This window comes from Scomber scombrus, chromosome 15 (genome assembly GCF_963691925.1).
Source record: "Scomber scombrus chromosome 15, fScoSco1.1, whole genome shotgun sequence".
Lineage (NCBI taxonomy): Eukaryota > Metazoa > Chordata > Actinopteri > Scombriformes > Scombridae > Scomber > Scomber scombrus.
The window spans coordinates 26419239-26437481 of record NC_084984.1 but is presented as its reverse complement, the minus strand read 5'-3'; the positions used below and the strand labels follow the sequence as shown (position 1 = coordinate 26437481).

Sequence of the window (18243 nt, the reverse complement as noted above, 5' to 3'; positions counted from 1 at the left end):
GCTGATAAAACCTTAGCGCTTTCATTCAAGTCTAATTTTAATGGAGTTTTAAATTTTACATTATGGTGCTACATTGTGAATAAAGCATCTGAATACTTGAAAGTCATAAGACGTATATTTCAAACTATTCACTAGTTCACTAGTCACATTTTAGTACCGGCTTGGCTCGCTTGGAACCTCACCGGAGCAGGTACTAAAAAAGTACCAGGTACCAGGTACTATCCCTAGTGGAAACGCAAAAAAAACCGAGGCGAGTCGTGCTAGAACTGTGTAGTGGAAAAGCGCCATAAGGGGCTGAGTAAAGGGCCAATATGAGATAAATAAATAGTCTAAATATTCTAGTAGAGCCCCATAATGTAAATATAGAAATATGCATTATACATCACCTTTAAGTTCAGTAATAGTGAGAAAAATAACATGTCTTTTCCAGCCCGCCTCCATTGTTGTAGTGTGTTTTGAGCCTCCAGCCATCCACAGCCCTGCTATCTTGAATGACAGTGGCTTTATAGCATGTTAACTCTTTCACACATCATGTCCACAGTGAATGATAAGGTGTGTGTGTGTGTGTGTGTGTGTGTGTGTGTGTGTGTGTGTGTGTGTGTATAGTGAATCTCCATGGATGTACTTAATGACAGATAATTGGTGGTTAAGTGCAGATTGAAAGAGGCTCCTAACGAGTTTGTGTTCACACGAAGAGAACTGAGACTTTAATTCAGTGTGTGTGTGTGTGTGTGTGTATCCTTCACTGGGTACTATCATCACATGCACACACTCACACACACAGCAGATGTTCACTGAATTGAATGATGGAGCTGATTTCCATTTGAATACTGAGTGGAAGTTATTATGGTGGACCTATAGAGAGGGTAGTATCACTGATTGTGTGTGTGTGAAAGAAAGACATAGATCATTCTTTCCTGGCCGTTTTGAATGGTGTCTATCACATTTCATTAACAATTTAATTATTTTAACCATTTGCAGGAAATAGTCAGTTATATTGTCCTTTACAAACAATAAGTGTGTGTGTGTTTGTATCCAGACGAGGTGGAATCAGACGTCTTGTGTCTGGTGGAGGTCAGCTAGTTGTTGATGCGTCTCATTAGCATGTGAATGGCCACTCTCAGCTGTTTGCATCAGGAAGTAGAGTTGTATTAACGCGGCGTCCTGCCCGTCGTTGCCGCTATCAAAAAGAGCCGCCAGGAAACACAAACGCTTTCATTATCATATCTCCTCAGGTGACCAGGTAATCAGTGTTAAACCTGCAGGTTTGTAAGAAAAAAGTTAAAAAATTTAAAAAAGGAGAAAAACATCCAAACAATCACTGCGGGAATTCCCCAAACACAATAAAGGCTGCTGGGGAAGCAGCAGTCGTCTTATATGACAAATAAGGGGACTGCTGAAGAGGAAGAGCCACACTCACACACACACACACACACACACACACACACACACACACACACACACACACACACACACACACACACACACACACACAGCTTTGTCTGATCTAACTTTACAGAGAATAATAACCTTTTAACTGTTATGTTACATAATAATAATGTACGTTTATTTTTTCGTACAAAATATGCGTCATACATTTTTTGACATCACTAAAGCTAAACCATCAACATGGTTCTTATATCTCAGGTGCCCTGTCTGAAACCCTCTGTCCATTCATATCTGGACATTTGTGCTGTGTGAAAAAAATAAATGAATCGGGGCATACATACAGAAAATAATAAAATGTCAATGTTTTTGTATGTTTCCCACAAAAAGGTATCCTACAGCATAAAGTACTACTCCAGCGTTTGCCATTAATCATATAGATTGTAGCGACCCACCATAGTCTAATTTGTGCCGCCACAGTTCCATAGTAAGCCCAACATATCTGTACACTCTCCAAAACGTTGCTTTGTTTTAACTGGTTGCTTCAGTAAAGCATCTCAAATATGGACATTTCATAAATATATCCATGTTTTGTTATCAAAACTGACTTAAAAATTGACAAGATGTTCTTCCAGGAGAGCATGCCCACGGACCCCCCTAGAAGGTTGGACGGAGGTCAAACCACCATAGACTCAAGATTATATGGGAAGCACTGAACTCAAATTAAAAAATGCCTTTTTTAAAATATCCAAACCTATCCTGAATAAAAACAACAAAAACAAACAACTGCAAAAAACCAAACGATATACTGTATGCCTGAGTGACACATGTAGTGACCCTGCTATAAGCCTATAAATAGAGAGGATCAAAGCAAGTAAGAACAGTGTTGGGTTCAAAAGGTTTAAACGGTTGTGTTGTATCACGTGGTGACACAGGAGATTGCATTATAAATCAAATAGTTGAGAGATCATCTGTTCTATCAAAGTAGATTATCGCCAATTGTCTGAAATCTCATCACCCAATACAATCGCAAGTGGTCAGGTGTTATCCCCTCGTATTACGCATCATTTCCTGTGACTACCAAACAGTACATTGCTTTGGATAAACATTACTTGAACATTTGAAACAGGACTTGGAATTGGGACACAGCTGAATCAGTCATTTTTGATTCGGCAGGATTTCCCATTCACTTCAATGCAATTTCGTGGTGCAGCATCTAGTGGCGGTTTAGAGGAACTGCAGCTGAATTCGCACAATTTTCGACGACTTCAACGCTCCCGCTGAGTTCATTTGTGTTCTTGGGCGTCTCAGGCTAATTCCTGGACACGTGTTGACCTGTGTGGTTTGGTGTGTAGTTGCTGGTGTGGTGAAGCAGCAGCTCCCACTTTAAAGGAAATCGTTAGCTCTTAATTAGAGCATTACTGCAGTGATAAAGTTACACCTCCAGATAATGATATATTGATGGGAGGGAAGACACACATACACAACTCTACTCCCCTCTTAACTTTCTGCCTCTCCTATATTTTTTTTCCCCCATTTTTTTTTCTTCTTTTATCACTCTGTCACTCTGTTCTCTATTACCAACACCTATTACCACCTTTCTTTTCTTTCTCTGTATATATCTGTTACTCTTCTCCTATTCTTCTGTTCTTCAAGCAGTTTCCAAATCACCTTTTTTCCTCTTCCTCGTGTCTCTCACTTTTCTTTCATTTCTTCCTTCTGTTATTTCTCTTTCTTCTTATGCACTGATGTCTCTATTTCTGTCTCTTTATTTCCTACACTGCCACCTGCTTGTGTGTCCTTCAATAATCCTTCAATAATCCTTTCTTTCTTTCTTTCTTGCTTTCTTTGTTGCTTTCTTTCTTTCTTTCTCTTTCTTTATTGCTTGCTTTCTTTCTTTGTTTCTTTGTTGCTTGCTTTCTTTCTTTCCTTTTGTTCTTGCTTGCTTTCTGTTTGCTTTCTTTGTTGCTTTCTTTCTTTCTTGTTTACTTGCTTTATTTCTTGTTTTTTTTCTTTCTTGCTTACTTTCTTTCTTTGTTACTTTCTTTCTTGTTTTCTTTCTTTCTTTCTTTCTTTCTTTCTTTCTTTCTTTCTTTCTTTCTTTCTTTCTTTCTTTCTTTCTTTCTTTCTTTCTTTCTTTCTTTCTTTCTTTCTTTCTTTCTTTCTTTCTTTCCTGATTTCCCTCTCCTCTCCCCTACACACAGATTTTAAACTGTGAATGAAACCATACATGTGTATGTCTTCAAACTAAAACAATACAAGTAATAACAACAACAAAAAACAATAAAAGGAGTAAAAAGCTGGTGAAACAGTGCAGAGCTGATAAGCAGTGCAGAGTCAGACACTAATAATCAGTGAGTTTATCACAGCATTTACATGGAGGTAGTGATTTGATCCATTGTTAATTAGGGAGGGGAATTATGATGTAATGATAAAACAATTATTGATGCATCAAAACTTTGTCACAGTTCTTAGTTCACTGAAATATAATAAAGCAGATGAGATAAATCATCTGCAGCCTTTTAATTTCAAAAAAGTGAACTACATTTGACTGAATATATTTGAAAGCATCTTCCAGTCTCCTGCCTGTGTGAGAATAACAAACTGAGGGAGGTGTGGAGTGCTCCGCTGTGTTGGTATTAACATCATGCCTCCAGCAGTGGAGAGCAGCCTATCTACTGCACCGTTAGCTCCATGAGAGACATCACTGTACAACACGCTGAGCAGATGCAGAGTGTTTGAGGTGAAACATTATTTTCTAAACCTCAGAGTTGGTTTGAGTTGTTCAATGCTGCAGTGTGTGTCGGTCAGCCGGTCTGGTTTGTTACTGATGGAGTTCACTGCTCCACTCCACAGTATACCTCACTTTCATCTCCTAAAGATAATTAGATAGTCAATAAATAGAAAAATGATTGCAACTGCTGCTAAAAAGCAAACCACCTAATCAGGTGGTTAGAAACCTGTTGCTGTTGTTGTTTCTCTAGTTAACCTGTCAGTTAGGGTTTATATACAGTATATACCAACCCACACATAACCTGCCTGAAAATGTTAAATGAATCAGCAGCTGACCACGAGGAGACGATGATGGAATGATCCATGGAGGGTAATGAGATCAAACACACGAGCTCTCCGGTAATAAGCTGATGACTCCGAGTGTAATTGCGTTAATTAGTTTGTAATTAACTGAGGTCGGCTACAGAAACCTGTTAATGTGAAACTCAAGCCTGAAGTAAAATGAAGTGAGGAGAGGTGCTGAACAGTAACAACAGATTCTGATTGGCTGGTTTTGTGTATTTCTGCAGTACCTCCTCAGTTCCTGAACTACCCGACCAACACGTACGCCTACGAGTCCACAGACATCGAGCTGGAATGCGCCGTGACGGGAAACCCACCGCCGAGCGTCCGCTGGATGAAGAACGGAGAGGAAGTCATCCCCAGCGACTACTTCCAGATAGTGGTGAGTCAAACACAATCCAGGAACACACACACATAGAAAATACACTGTATTTTTACTTTTGATTGGTGGAACTTTGAATCAGCATGCAGTCAAATTTAAAAGATAATAGTGTATGTTATTTAAAAGAATTTTAATTAGTCACTCAGCTAGAAGCATCAAGCACAAACTAGATAATTGAATAGTAAAAATCTAAATAGAACGACAAACTTATGATACTTACATTCAAATGAATCAATGAATCAGCATAAACACATACAATCTTAAAGTTAAGAATTACAGGTCGAAGTCAATTTGTAATGAAACATTTTTTTTTTTACATATTAAGAATTACAAGGCAAAAATGGCAAAAGTTGAAAAAAGCTACTGCGCTCACGAGTGTTAGTTTGATAAGTTAGGACGTTTCAGACTAGATAGATAGATAGATAGATAGATAGATAGATAGATAGATAGATAGATAGATAGATAGATAGGTAGATAGATAGATAGATAGATAGATAGATAGATAGATAGATAGATAGATAGATAGATAGATAGATTTATTTGTCAGTCAGACTACACACCATGCAGTGCACATCAGAATAAGATTATGTTGCAATGGCTCAAAAATAGTGAAAAAACTGCAACTTGTGCTATATTAATATTAAAACAGGGGAAGTAAAATAAATAAAACAGGGTAGTTTAACAGTAATCCAACAAGAGCTAAAGTCAAAGCAATTTGAATAAAAGACTGAATAAAAGCAGTGTGAGAGAGTATGACATGACTGTTGTCAGTGATTTAAGTGCTGTGTACTGTGGAAATGTTCATTCTACTGAACTGAGCTGACAGTCTCTTCAGTGTTTACTACCCAGCCTTTATTAGGATTTTCTTTTATTTGTTCATGCCAGCATTTGGGACTCGGCCTTATTGGATTAGCTTTTATTTAATAAATTACAGTAAATTCATATTATTATATCAATAAACCCATGAAGAATTTATGAAACAAGAATATCATCTCTAATACTGTATAATGAGTGTTTAGCAGTGAAACTGTAAGTAATACACATTTCATAATCTGATCATCTGGATATTTCTCATAATCTGTAATCCCATAATCTGCTGTAAAGAGATACCCAAACACACTCATGCCCTCACACAGTGCTTTTTTCTCTTGTTTTGGTATATTGGTCTAAATCGCTTTCAATCATGACATATAAATGTTTTTATTTACATGTCTGTGTATTTGTCTCTTATTGTTCAGGATGGCAGTAACTTGCAGATTTTGGGTCTGGTGAAGTCTGATGAAGGATTTTATCAGTGTGTCGCTGAAAACATTGCTGGCAGCTCACAGGCCATGGCTCAACTGCTGCTGAGAGAGCCAGGTAGGAACACACACACACACACACACACACACACACACACACACACACACACACACACACACACACACACACACACACACACACACACACACACACACACACACACACACACACAGCTGATAGATCTGATGACCCTGTCGCTGCTCCTCAATTAACACAACCTTCTGTCATCAACTTACATTTTCATGTCTATAATGACTTCATCTCATTATTTTTTTATCTTTTTTGTCCTACATTGTGTTGCAGTGAGCGCTGCACTGCTTCAGAGAGTTTACAGTAGAATCTTCTGTTTATCACCATATAGACACATTTAGCTACTGTGGCTACTGCTAACTGAACATACATCCACACTTCTGTGTGTGAAGTGAAGAATGACCAGTTACATGATGTAAATGCAGATAGCTACACACTACAGATGACTACAGATGTTATTATTATATACAAGATGATGGAGGTATACACGTCAGAACTATGATTTTAACCAATGTTTGAAATGAAAGTTCAGATAGTTAAGGCGCCACCATGTGGAAACTTGTTCTTTCATGTATGTATCAGTAAAAATGAGACAGCACTATCGGGGCCATTAATAAGAGAGAAAGTCTGAGATGAAAAAAATGGAGCACAAATGACACAATTTATGTTTGATAATTTGTGCACACAAATAAGTAATTTCTACATAAATGACTTCCTTGAGCATGATTAAATAATGATAATTTAAATTTGAGAAAACTATTCCTGCTACCTGCCATGTTCCATCAAATTTTGACTTCTGTATCTTACAATTATTACTCATCACCTTCTAATTTAAGAAACCACAGGGATTATGGAATAACTATTGTTTTTACACAGAAGTCATATTTTAGATTTTAAGGAGTTACTGAATACAGTTACAGAAGTCATAATTCAAAGGTAAAGGATATGACAAAATGATTTTTTTCCTCTGTGATGAAAGCAGTTGACTCACTCTGCCACAGTTATTGATGAAGTTTAAACTGTAAATTCTTTTCTGTAGTCAGATGTATACGACCTGCAGTCCTGCCACATGTGCCACCATATTTTAATGACATCACAAGCTGGTTGCTGAATCCATCTGAGTTTAAGACAGAGCAGTGATTTATTGAAGTGTTTCCCAGCAGGAAGCGCTCTGGTCTGATGTTCAGTTTATTAGTAATCAGATCACAGCTGAGAGAACAACGGGAGTCGGCAGGTTTTGGCAAAGTGGTTGTGTTGTGTTGTTTTTTGTGTCAGGGTTAAAAACTCAGTTAGTCATATGGTCTGACAGCAGCAGTTACTACCACCTCTCTCTCTCTCTCACACACACACACACACACACACACACACACACACACACACACACACAAACACGCATATATGAAGATGTGAACAGCTCAACCAGTCTGTAGAACACCCGAGTCAGCACAATACTGTAGAATCACTCTGCATTTAAATGGCCCAGCAGCTGTGTGTGTGTGTGTGTGTGTGTGTGTGTGTGTGTGTGTGTGTGTGTGTGTGTGTGTGTGTGTGTGTGTGTGTGTGTGTGTGTGTGTGTGTGTGTGTGTGTGTGTGTGTATGTGTGAAAGAGAATGAAACGGGGCAGGAGACATTGAGTACAGTTACAGTCACAGTGTGTATTATTGTGGTAGTATTCTTGAATTTTTAGGATGCTGTTAATGTGAAACCTGAACCATCCCGTTTTACAACAGAACATAAAATAGATGATATGATGGGATCATTCCGACACTAACCAGGATATGTGCAGGTTTCTGATCACAGTCTGTTGCCTGCAATCTTTAGCTGGAGTCACATACTATCAGAGAAACTAAAACACACACTGGTGTCTTTTTGGCTGTCTTTATAGTGTTTCTGTCAGAAAACAGCTTTATTAACAGAAGGTAGAGCCTGACCTTTATCACTTACATACATTGTCTGTTTTATACTGCATGTAATCATTTTAGTTTAACTAAGCAATTGCTGCTGTTTTCTGTCAATAAGACACCACAAAATACAATATACCACATACATACAATAAGCTAGCTAGGTAACTCACTAGCTAACTAACTTACTAAATCACTAACTGGCTGACTAACTAACTCACTGACTTGCTAACTAACTCGCTAAATCACTAATTGGTTGACTAACTAACTTGCTAACTAACTTGCTAAATAACTAACTCGCTGACTAACTTGCTAAATCGCAAACTAACTAATGGCGCTTTTCCATTATACAGTTCTAGCACTACTCGGCTCCACTCGACTCTACTCGGTTTGGTACCAGGTACATCGTTATCCATTACTTCATAGTACCTCCTCAACATGGGCAGGGTCGTCATAGCACAGTTGCGCGAAACCGCCGGAACGTCTGCACCTCAACAAAGGACCGCCCTGTAGTTTTGCGCATAGGAGCCATGTTAACTCCTGTGAAACTCGCTGTAACTATTGTTGCCAGTATTTATAAATGGCGGGTTTTGATTCTTGTGTGGGACGGCTCATGACTCTTCCAGTGACGACACTCTCTGACCAATCAGTGGCCGGCAGTCTGTTGACGTCACATTTTAGTATCGGCTCGGCTTGCTTGGAACCTCGCCAGAGCAGGTACTAAAAAAGTACCAGGTGCCAGGTACTATCCCTAATGGCAAAGCAAAAAAAAAAAACAGTAGAGTCGAGCCAAGTAGTGCTAGAACTGTACGATGGAAAAGCCCCATAACTTGCTTGCTAACTAGATAACTGATGTACTAGTTGTATACATAGCTAAAAGATATACTCCTCAGTTATCTGTCTAGCTCATTAACATTACATTTGTGACAAACAGACTAAAAAATAAATGAACCAGCCACCTTCCTTATCAATTACTAACACATTAGACAGCTAACTACCTTACCAACATACATACAACTAACTACTAGACAGCTAACTACCTTACCAACATACATACAACTAACTACTAGACAGCTAACTACCTTACCAACATACATACAACTAACTACTAGACAGCTAACTCACCAACTAGGTAACTGCTGCAATAACCAATCTGATATTTATCTATATACATTAGCTATCTACTTTAGCTAGCTGTGTGGCTGATTTACTCAAAAACAAGAGTGCTGGACTTAGTTAACCAACTAACTGACTAACAGACTTTAATACTGACTGAATTACTATCATAGTAGTTGTCTACCTGTCACCATCCGTTATAGTGAAATAGGTAAAAGCCAATTAAATACCTGTCTTTAGTCTAGATTCTATAAGGAGAAGACATCTGCATTCTCCCCCTTGAAAATAAAACAAAATCAACCGTTCACATATTTCACTTAGACTGGCTAAATGAAAAAGTATAGACCTTTTAAAAGAAATCAAACCAACTTAAATGAGTCCCTTTTATGTAGAGCTCTTATTAGATTCACCAAACTGAAAATAAATTAATGGTCTACCCTTCAGTTTCTGTTAGTACCCGGTTAGTGTTCAGTCATTGTCTGTAGCCCTTGTTTAATTCCTCTTCAGATGGGAGTTGCATTTTTATTGAAAAAGTTTAGTTCACTTCAGTCTACTACTTAGTTTGAGTTCAGTTAGGCGGCTCTTGTTGTAGTATAATCACAGTGCAGATTCGTGGAGTGGCTCCTTGACTCCTCCACACACAGCTGCAGTGTGTCTTTGTGCCTCCCACTCACTGAAAATCTTCACAGTTGTCCTCTCGCTCAGAATTTTTAAAATTCAATAGTCTTTTTTTTCAGTTTGCAAGAGCTCGCAGTTATCTCATAAGTCCTTTATAACTCTGACTCAAATATCCACAAAAACAGAACGCTAAGCATTTCTGTGACTTATAAAACAAAACGCCACAAGACATACATTTTTGAAGCAATTCAAAATGTGTGATGATTACACAGTGATATCTACAGTGTTGGGTTTATATTACACACTACATGTTTTCTCCTATCGTTTTTTTCTCTTTTCAATAAAGCCAACTACACTCATTTTAAGCTAGCGCAGCAAAAGAAAAAGTCATCAGAACATCAAATTCATGTCCTTCAAAATTGTCCTGATTAACTTTAATATAAACGTTTAAGTAGTACAGTAAAAACAAGTTTTACTTCTCAATGTTACTAGCTTTCACACTTGACTCAACGGTTTCTTCATTCTCTCTCTCTCTCTCTCTCTCTCCTTCTCTTTCTCTCGCTCTCTCGCCCCACTCTACTTTTTCCCTATTGACTTCACTGCATGTCTTCATCAACCTGGCTGATTGATGAAGACATGCAGATGCAAGTATCCCTTTGTTTCTGTCTTTTGTTTGTTTGTTTTTGTTTGTTTTTGTTTGTTTGTTGCTTTATTTCTTTCTTCCTTTTTTTCTTTATTTCTTTCTTTCTTCCTCACTTCCTTTCTCTGTCTCTGCTTTAATCACTGTTCAGTGTGTTGCTTGTCCCCTGAGCTACCGCACAGATGGCAACACACACACACACACACACACACACACACACACACACACACACACACACACACACACACACACACACACACACACTCAGGCACACAAACCGGCATTAAGAGGGTCAGATGGTTGGTGTTATCGCTTGGTTACAATCGCCACGGGAACCGAGCATCCCAGCAGGCTCACAGCGGCCAATCAGACATTCCCATGAGAAATCATGGCGGTTGTGTCTGTGTGTGTGTGTGTGTGTGTGTGCATACCACCTTGTTACCCTTGACGATGCCAGGCCTCTTGATCCTTGGAGTGACTCTTCTCACACACACACACGATATTGCTCTTGCAGTCTTGACATCTATCTAACATTTACATCTTTCGCTCGGGTAAAATACCAACACACACACACACACACACACACACACACACACACACACACACACACACACACACACACACACACACACACACACACACACACACAGAGAGAGAGATAGAGAAATGGAAATAGTAGACTGTTCTTCACTGGTTTTCTGTGGCTGACTTGCTGGTCTGTCCTGTAAACACAGGATTTGTCTGAAATCACTTATTCACTCATTCACTGCTCCCTGTATAATAAACACTTCATAGTTCACTAAGTAGTGAGCAGCAAACCAAGATTTCAAACACTAACTAATCGTCATCATTTTGTGTCGTCACCATCAGCTGTAGAGTCACATGATGGTAGTTTTCACATCTTTTAAAATGTGGAGCACTGCGGAATTGTTAGCAGAAAGTAGCGTACATGTCATGGACTTTTTTTTGTTCCATGGTGGAATATTAGAGGGAAAAATATAGTGGAGATATTTACACAGTCAGCATTCAGACATTTAAATAAAATACTGGAGGGTAAATGTAGAGCACTACAGTGAATAACAAGCCCCCAGGAACAGCACCAGGCTTTGAATTCAATTCGACATAGCGTCCAAACTGTGTGTGACAACATCACATTTTTCCATTTTCTTCCCACATTTTTCTGAGCCTAGCTGAAGCGGACAGTGCGCTAAATGTGCCCAACAATGCGGATAAGCTACGTGGAAGATGAAGAACTTTTTTTGACTTCATTTGCCACTCAGCAGCTTTCATAGGAATGTATCCAGTTCTCTTTATACATCCATGTGTCAATTCTTTGTGGTGATGATCATGGTAGAGACATTTGTTGTATTCAAATAATGTCAGCTAGCTTACGATAGCATTACTGTTGCTAACTAGCACACTTGATAATATAGCTTGTAGGAAGCTATTTTGGTTATTTTGGAGGCAGAAGAATAAACAGAGAACAGTTACATTCACTCTCCTTTTAGCTCAACCAATACTGGGAACACATCTGGCTCTTTAGCTGCTAAATGCTCCACTATGTTCACCAGCTAGTCGCTAACTTGTAACTCTTTGTTGTGTTTGGTGATGGATAGCTGTCATCTTCTTCAAATATAGCAACAGAAGAATGTTAATAAGTGTGAATGAGATGGATGCAGCTGTTCAGGCTCCATTAAGTCCACTTACAGTATCAATGACTCTTAAATCAACATTTGTCCCATCAACAACATAAATGTTAAGCTAACCGCTACTAGCAACTGCTAACACAACTTCTGTGTCATCCGAAAATGAATATTTCGAGGTTTATTTTGCGTGTGTGTGTGTGTGTGTGTGTGTGTGTGTGTGTGTGTGTGTGTGTGTGTTAATTTACATGAATCAGTGTGTCTCCTATGATGTGTCTGATAGTGTGTATGTTTGGAGTGTATGTTAATGTATTCATACATGAGTGTGGCAGGCATTGCCCCTCCATCTCTCTCTCTCTCTCTCTCTCTCTCTCTCTCTCTCTCTCGCTCTCTCTGTTTTACAGTCTCCTCATTCCTCTCTTGCCCCCTCTGCAGTGCAGTCTCATTTAAATCCTGGTCTGGATCTGACCCCCGGAGCTGGATCAGGATTTAAACCTCATGCCACTGATGTGTGGTCTAATCTTGTTCACCTCAACCTCTCACTCTCCATTCTTCCTCTTCTCCTCTGATTTATTTTGTTTCAGTAGTGAGAAAGTGATCCAGGACGACCGCCCTCTTGCTCTTGTGTCTTTTCTTTTTCTTTCTTTCATTTCTTTACATTTGTTTCTTGAGCTCTTAAACCCATTTTCATCAAACATCTCAGGACTGATCTGATGTGTGTTTGTGTGTGTCTGAATTGCAAATGTCTACAGTTTTATTTCTGCTTGAAGGTCAGAAAACACACTGACTGATTTACATTTTTTCTCTCCATCTATCCTTATCCCAATCTTTATTTTCTATCTGTCCCCCTCTCTATCTTTCTTTGTCTCTTTTCTTCCCTTCCCTCCACTCTTTCACCTGTGTGTCACCCTCTCCTGCTGTCCTCCTCTACTTGTTTCCTTCTTGCATTCTCTCATTGTTTCTTCCTTTTTTGTTCACTCCTTTTGTTTCTTGGTCTCTTGGTTCTTTTTGTGTGTTTTCCATCTGTCCTTGTTGTTTTCCCAGGTTCAGATTTTAATTATCCCCTCTCCTCTTTTTTTCTAATTGGTTCTTTTGTTATTTAATTGTTTCCGTCCCTCCTTACTTGTCGTTTCTTTCTTGTTCCCTCCCCCTTTTCTTCCTTCCTCTTTGAGCGACTCAACCTTCTTCGTTTCATTCATTTTGCAGGAGCTCCTCAGCTCTCCTTCTTTCAGTGAATACGGAGGCGTTATTTATTTATTTTTTATTTGACGTTGTCAGTCTTGAAGCAGATCCACTCTCCTGTGGTTTTTACTGTGATGTTACCATCCTCACTTTTTCACTTTAAATGTCATGTTTCTTTCTCTCTCTTCTTATCATCAATCTGTCGCTTTGTTGCTTCCTGACCAATCACAAACAAGTAGTGGTGGGAGGATCTGTATTTATATGTAAAGCACATATATAAATAAAAAAAAAATAGTACAACTTTATTTATACGGCACCTTTCCTAAGTAAGGTTTAAAGGGTAACAACAACACACATGGATCAAAGTTAGACCAGGCATGTCCAAACTATTCCATAAAAGGCCATGTGCCTGCAGGTGTTTGTTCCAACCAATCAGGAGCATACATGATTTGACCAATCAACTGTCTGAAGACTGAGATCAACTGATTAAATGAGTCAAGCCTGATGTGCTCCTGTTTGCTTGGATTGTAAACCTGCAGCCACATGAACCTTTATGGAATAGTTTGGACATCCCTGTGTTAGACCTTATTATTGTCCGTCTATTGTCTGATTTAGTTACTTCCACAATGTACGCTTTGTGCGAAATTGAAAACGCCTGCATGAGCGTGATGCCACCTAACTCACCGTCATGTAAAGCCTCACAGAATGACCTGGCACGTTCATCATGTCCATCATCCTCCACCACATCAGTCGCTCTTTTTTCTAGACCGGTCATGATAACTACTTTTGTCGGACGAAATAATTACGATAAACGATATTGTCATTTGAAAATCATTTTATACCGTAAAGTCAGTCATTTAAAGACTGACTGTCAATCTGGTAGAAAGTGAGGAACAACAGTAGAGATGTGAGTTGAACAATGACACCATGTGAATTAAAATCAAGATAATTGGAATAGTTTCCAAACTTGTGTTTGTCTCCTGGAGAGTGAAACCCCTAGAGCTGAAGTGTTTTCTTATATAGTTTTCTGTATGTGTTATCTCAGTTTAGCCTTCTGATAAAGACTGTGCTGCATCGTTGTTTACAGTCAGCGTTTGGAGTGAGATACTACATCACATTACACCATGGACACAGCTGGACTTCACTGAACTCATCTTGACAATGATTGTAATCAGCTTTAAGGAGGCTTTCTCTTTTCATACACTTCTTCTTATAGCAGCATGATGGAATGGAAGAAAATGTTCAAACATCACACAAGGCTTCAGGATAATCAGTAATCAGGATATCATCTATGTCTCCTGTATTGTTACCTGTCAATGCGTCACAGTTTGTAGCGCCATCTGGTGGTTAAATCAGAACTACTCGAACCAGTAGGGACAACAAAACATGAGTTAGAATGGGTTTTCATCACTTCGTTTTCTTACTCTTCATCTCCTTCTACATCTTCCTCTTCTTCCTAGCTCCTTTTTCCTCTTCTCCTTCTGACTGTTCTTCTCCTTCCTTTTTTCTTCTTCTTTCCCTCCTCCTTCTCCCCATTCTTCTTTTTCTTATCCTTCTGGCTCTAATCTTCCCCCCCTCTTCTCCTCCTGCTCCTTCTTTTCTCTTTTTTTAAACCTTTTTCTTCTTCTTCTCGTTCACCCCTCCTCTTTTTACCTCGTCTTCCTCTTCTTGTTCTTCTCTTCCTTTTCCCCCTTCTTTTACTCACTACTTTTCTTCTTCTCATTCTTCTCTTTTCTCCTTTTCTGTTGTTCTTTCTCCTCTTCCCTCTTCTTCCTCTCTCCCTCTTCTCCCCTCTTCTTTTTCTTCTTTTCTTTCTTTCCCTCCTCCTGTCACCTCTCCCTTCTTCTTTTCTTTCTCATTATCTTTCTCCTCATTCTCCTCTTCCTCTTTCCCTTCTTCTCCTCCTTCTTTTTTGCATTCTTCTCTTTCTTCCCCTCCTCCTTTCACCTCTTCCTTCTTTTCTTCTTGTTCTCTTCCTTTCCCCCTTCTTTTACTCTTCTTACTACTTTTTTCTTCTTTTCCTCTTCTCCTTTTCTTTCTTGTTCTTTCTACTCTTCCTCCTGCTTCTTCTCCCTCCCCTCTTCTTCTTCTTCTTCTTCTTCTTCTTCTTCTTCTTCTTCTTCTTCTTCTTCTTCTTCTTCTTCTTCTTCTTCTTCTTCTTCTTCTTCTTCTTCTTCTTCTTCTTCTTCTTCTTCTTCTTCTTCTTCTTCTTCTTCTTCTCCCTTCGTCTTCCTCTGCTCTTACCTTCTAGATAGTTTTAATATCAGAACTGAAACTATAATTTATCCACATCTGTAAATGTTCTATATGTGGTTCTGTATTATTTTCCCTCCTCATTAACCGTTCCTCTTTCTTTCACTTTGATCTTTTCTCTTACGTTTTCACTTCCTTTTCTCTCTCTTTAAACTTTCTCTTCTTCTCTCTGTGTTATAATTGTGTTATAAAACATTGGATTAATCAGCATGTAATTGAAGACCGTGTTCTGAGAGACAATATAAGCAGAATAATACAATTACACAGTACAATGAACAAATATAAACAATGGTTTGCATAACATGTTAGAGTAGAAACAATTAAATATATGATTACATAGGATATTAAGTTAATGTGCTGCTAATTGAAAAGAAACACAGTAGTTTTTCTATCACTTTTCTCATCTTCAGTTCTTTTCTTGCTCTTTCCTGCTTCCTTTCTTTTCCTCCTCCCATCTATTAACACTGCTAATGGAAGTAAAGTGACGCCTAGAGAGAGGGAGAGGAGCAGGATGAATGGATAGAGAGAAAGAAAGAGGGGAGGAGGAGGAGGAAGAGAGAATAATAAAGAGAGAGAGAGGAGAAGAGATAAAATGAAATTGCCCGACACCATGCTGTGGACGATGGAGGAGAGATGATAGAGGGAGGATCTGGATGGATGAATGGATGGAGAGGGAGTAAGAGGAAAGAAGAGAAAAGAGAGAGTGAAAGACGGGAGGGTCAAGCGAAGGGCAGGACGAGTGAGAGACGGAGAGAGAGAGAGGAGGAAGTGTGTCAGCCATGACAGATTTGTATTCCACAGCGAGCGCCTGACCTTAGCAAACCCATCACACGCACGCACACACACACACACACACAGAAATGAGTGCACACACACTTTATCTCTCACACACAGAGAAATGCTTTTACTCCATCACCTATGCTCCATCTCTCTCTCCACACACACACACACACACACACACACACACACACACACACACACACACACACACACACACACACACACACACACACACACACACACACACACACACACACACACACACACACACACACACACTCTACTTTACTCTACTCTACCCCCACTCTTCACTCTTCAACAGGAGTGTGTGTGTGTAGGAGGGGGATGGGGTACCGGGTTGGTGTGGGGGGTGTCTGTCTGTTGCCATAGTGATGGTAGCCTCCTCTACTTTCCCATCTTCTATTCTGTGAGGACCAGATGAGTGTGTGTATGTGTGTGTGTGACAGGTAGAGATACATATTAAGTGTTTGCCTGAGAGCAAAAGGAAGAAGAGTGTGTGTGTGTGTGTGTGTGTGTGTGTGTGTGTGTGTGTGTGTGTGTCCCAACCAATTTAAAAAATAAAAAAAAACACACAAAGAATGTAGAAAGTAGCTAATGAAAACTGATAGAGAACTTGTTTAATGTCATAATTACAGAACAACATGAGATCAGGAGGCTCCACAATAAGTAAGAAACTACATCTGATAAACCAGTTTGTTGTGTGTGGATCAGAAAGTGTATTTACAATGTTTACAGCAGCATTATTAATGATATAAAACAGCTGTTAAAACAGAGACTATAGTCCTAATCTGCTTTGAGGATTAGGATTAGTGTATATAGGCAGTGTTCATATAGGTGGTTTCAGATGGAATGGTTCCAGTTTGATGCGATATCAGTTTAACAGCTCCATCTGTTGTGAGACAGATCAGGACTTGGGTTCTACAGAAATGTGTGTGCGTGTGTGTGTGTGTGCGTGTGTGTGCGTGTGCGTGTAGGTGAATCCATGTTGTAGGTGGTGCCATCACAGGAGCCCCGTTTATGAGCCAGCGTATAACACTGTAATGTGTGTAAAAGGATTAAAAAAATGTTTGCAGGCTTGCGCCAAGAAATGTGTGGAGGAGATTCAATAAAAGCAGTTATATGTTGAATAGTAATCATATGCAGAGAAAATACATCATTTCAAATCATAATCCTCAAGAAACAAACTAGATCTTTCCTGGGCTGAGCTGTTATCAGCTGCTCTAGAAGTTCACTTTGAAACTTTTTTCATCAATCAATCAAACTTTATTGGTATAGCAGTGCTTTACAGAACAAACAAACACAACAAATAAACAGGGACAAAAATCATTAGAAATAGGAACTCAGGAAACACTGTCATAACTCTCACAAATCTGCTATAAGGAATAAATGAAGACAAACAGGAAACATGTGACCTAAATATCCATCCACATATCTCTCACTAACTCTGTACTGATGTCATGCTTCCAGTCCAAAATTCCACTTTAACTTTTTATTTTAATTAAAGGCTGCATTTCTTCCCTTTATAATGACAGAAATGATAGAAGTTAATTCCACACTCTTCTTTTAAGACTGAATAGCCTCCACATTCACACAGCCTACCTTCATCTGTGGATCTTTGATGATTAACACAAACATCTCTGCTTCCTCTGCCTGGATTCCATCTGAATGTTGCATTAATAGAACAATATGCTCTGAAATGAAACATTGATTGAGGCGGTGATGGATTTTTCAGTCTTATGTCTGTTTCCTGAGTTTAAGGAGAGCACATTCTGTGCTCTTTTAAACATATGATTGAATGTTTTTAGCAGATCTGTTGTGAAAGCATCAGCAGAGGCCAGACAGTCCAATTTCCCCCCACCTCATTTTGTCATGTTTTTGTTCTCGTGTCGATTTCTTCTTTCTGAGTGACAGACA

General features: G+C 39.1%; 1 protein-coding gene across 1 annotated transcript in view; it reads left to right on the top strand.

Annotated features, from left to right (window-relative positions):
• Positions 1 to 18243, top strand: part of dcc (DCC netrin 1 receptor) — a 185162-nt gene that overhangs the window by 37122 nt on the left and 129797 nt on the right. The window contains exons 6-7 of the mRNA XM_062434208.1: positions 4689 to 4843; positions 6082 to 6202. Coding sequence (XP_062290192.1) covers positions 4689 to 4843; positions 6082 to 6202 — 276 coding nt within the window. The remainder of the gene's footprint in view (positions 1 to 4688; positions 4844 to 6081; positions 6203 to 18243) is intronic.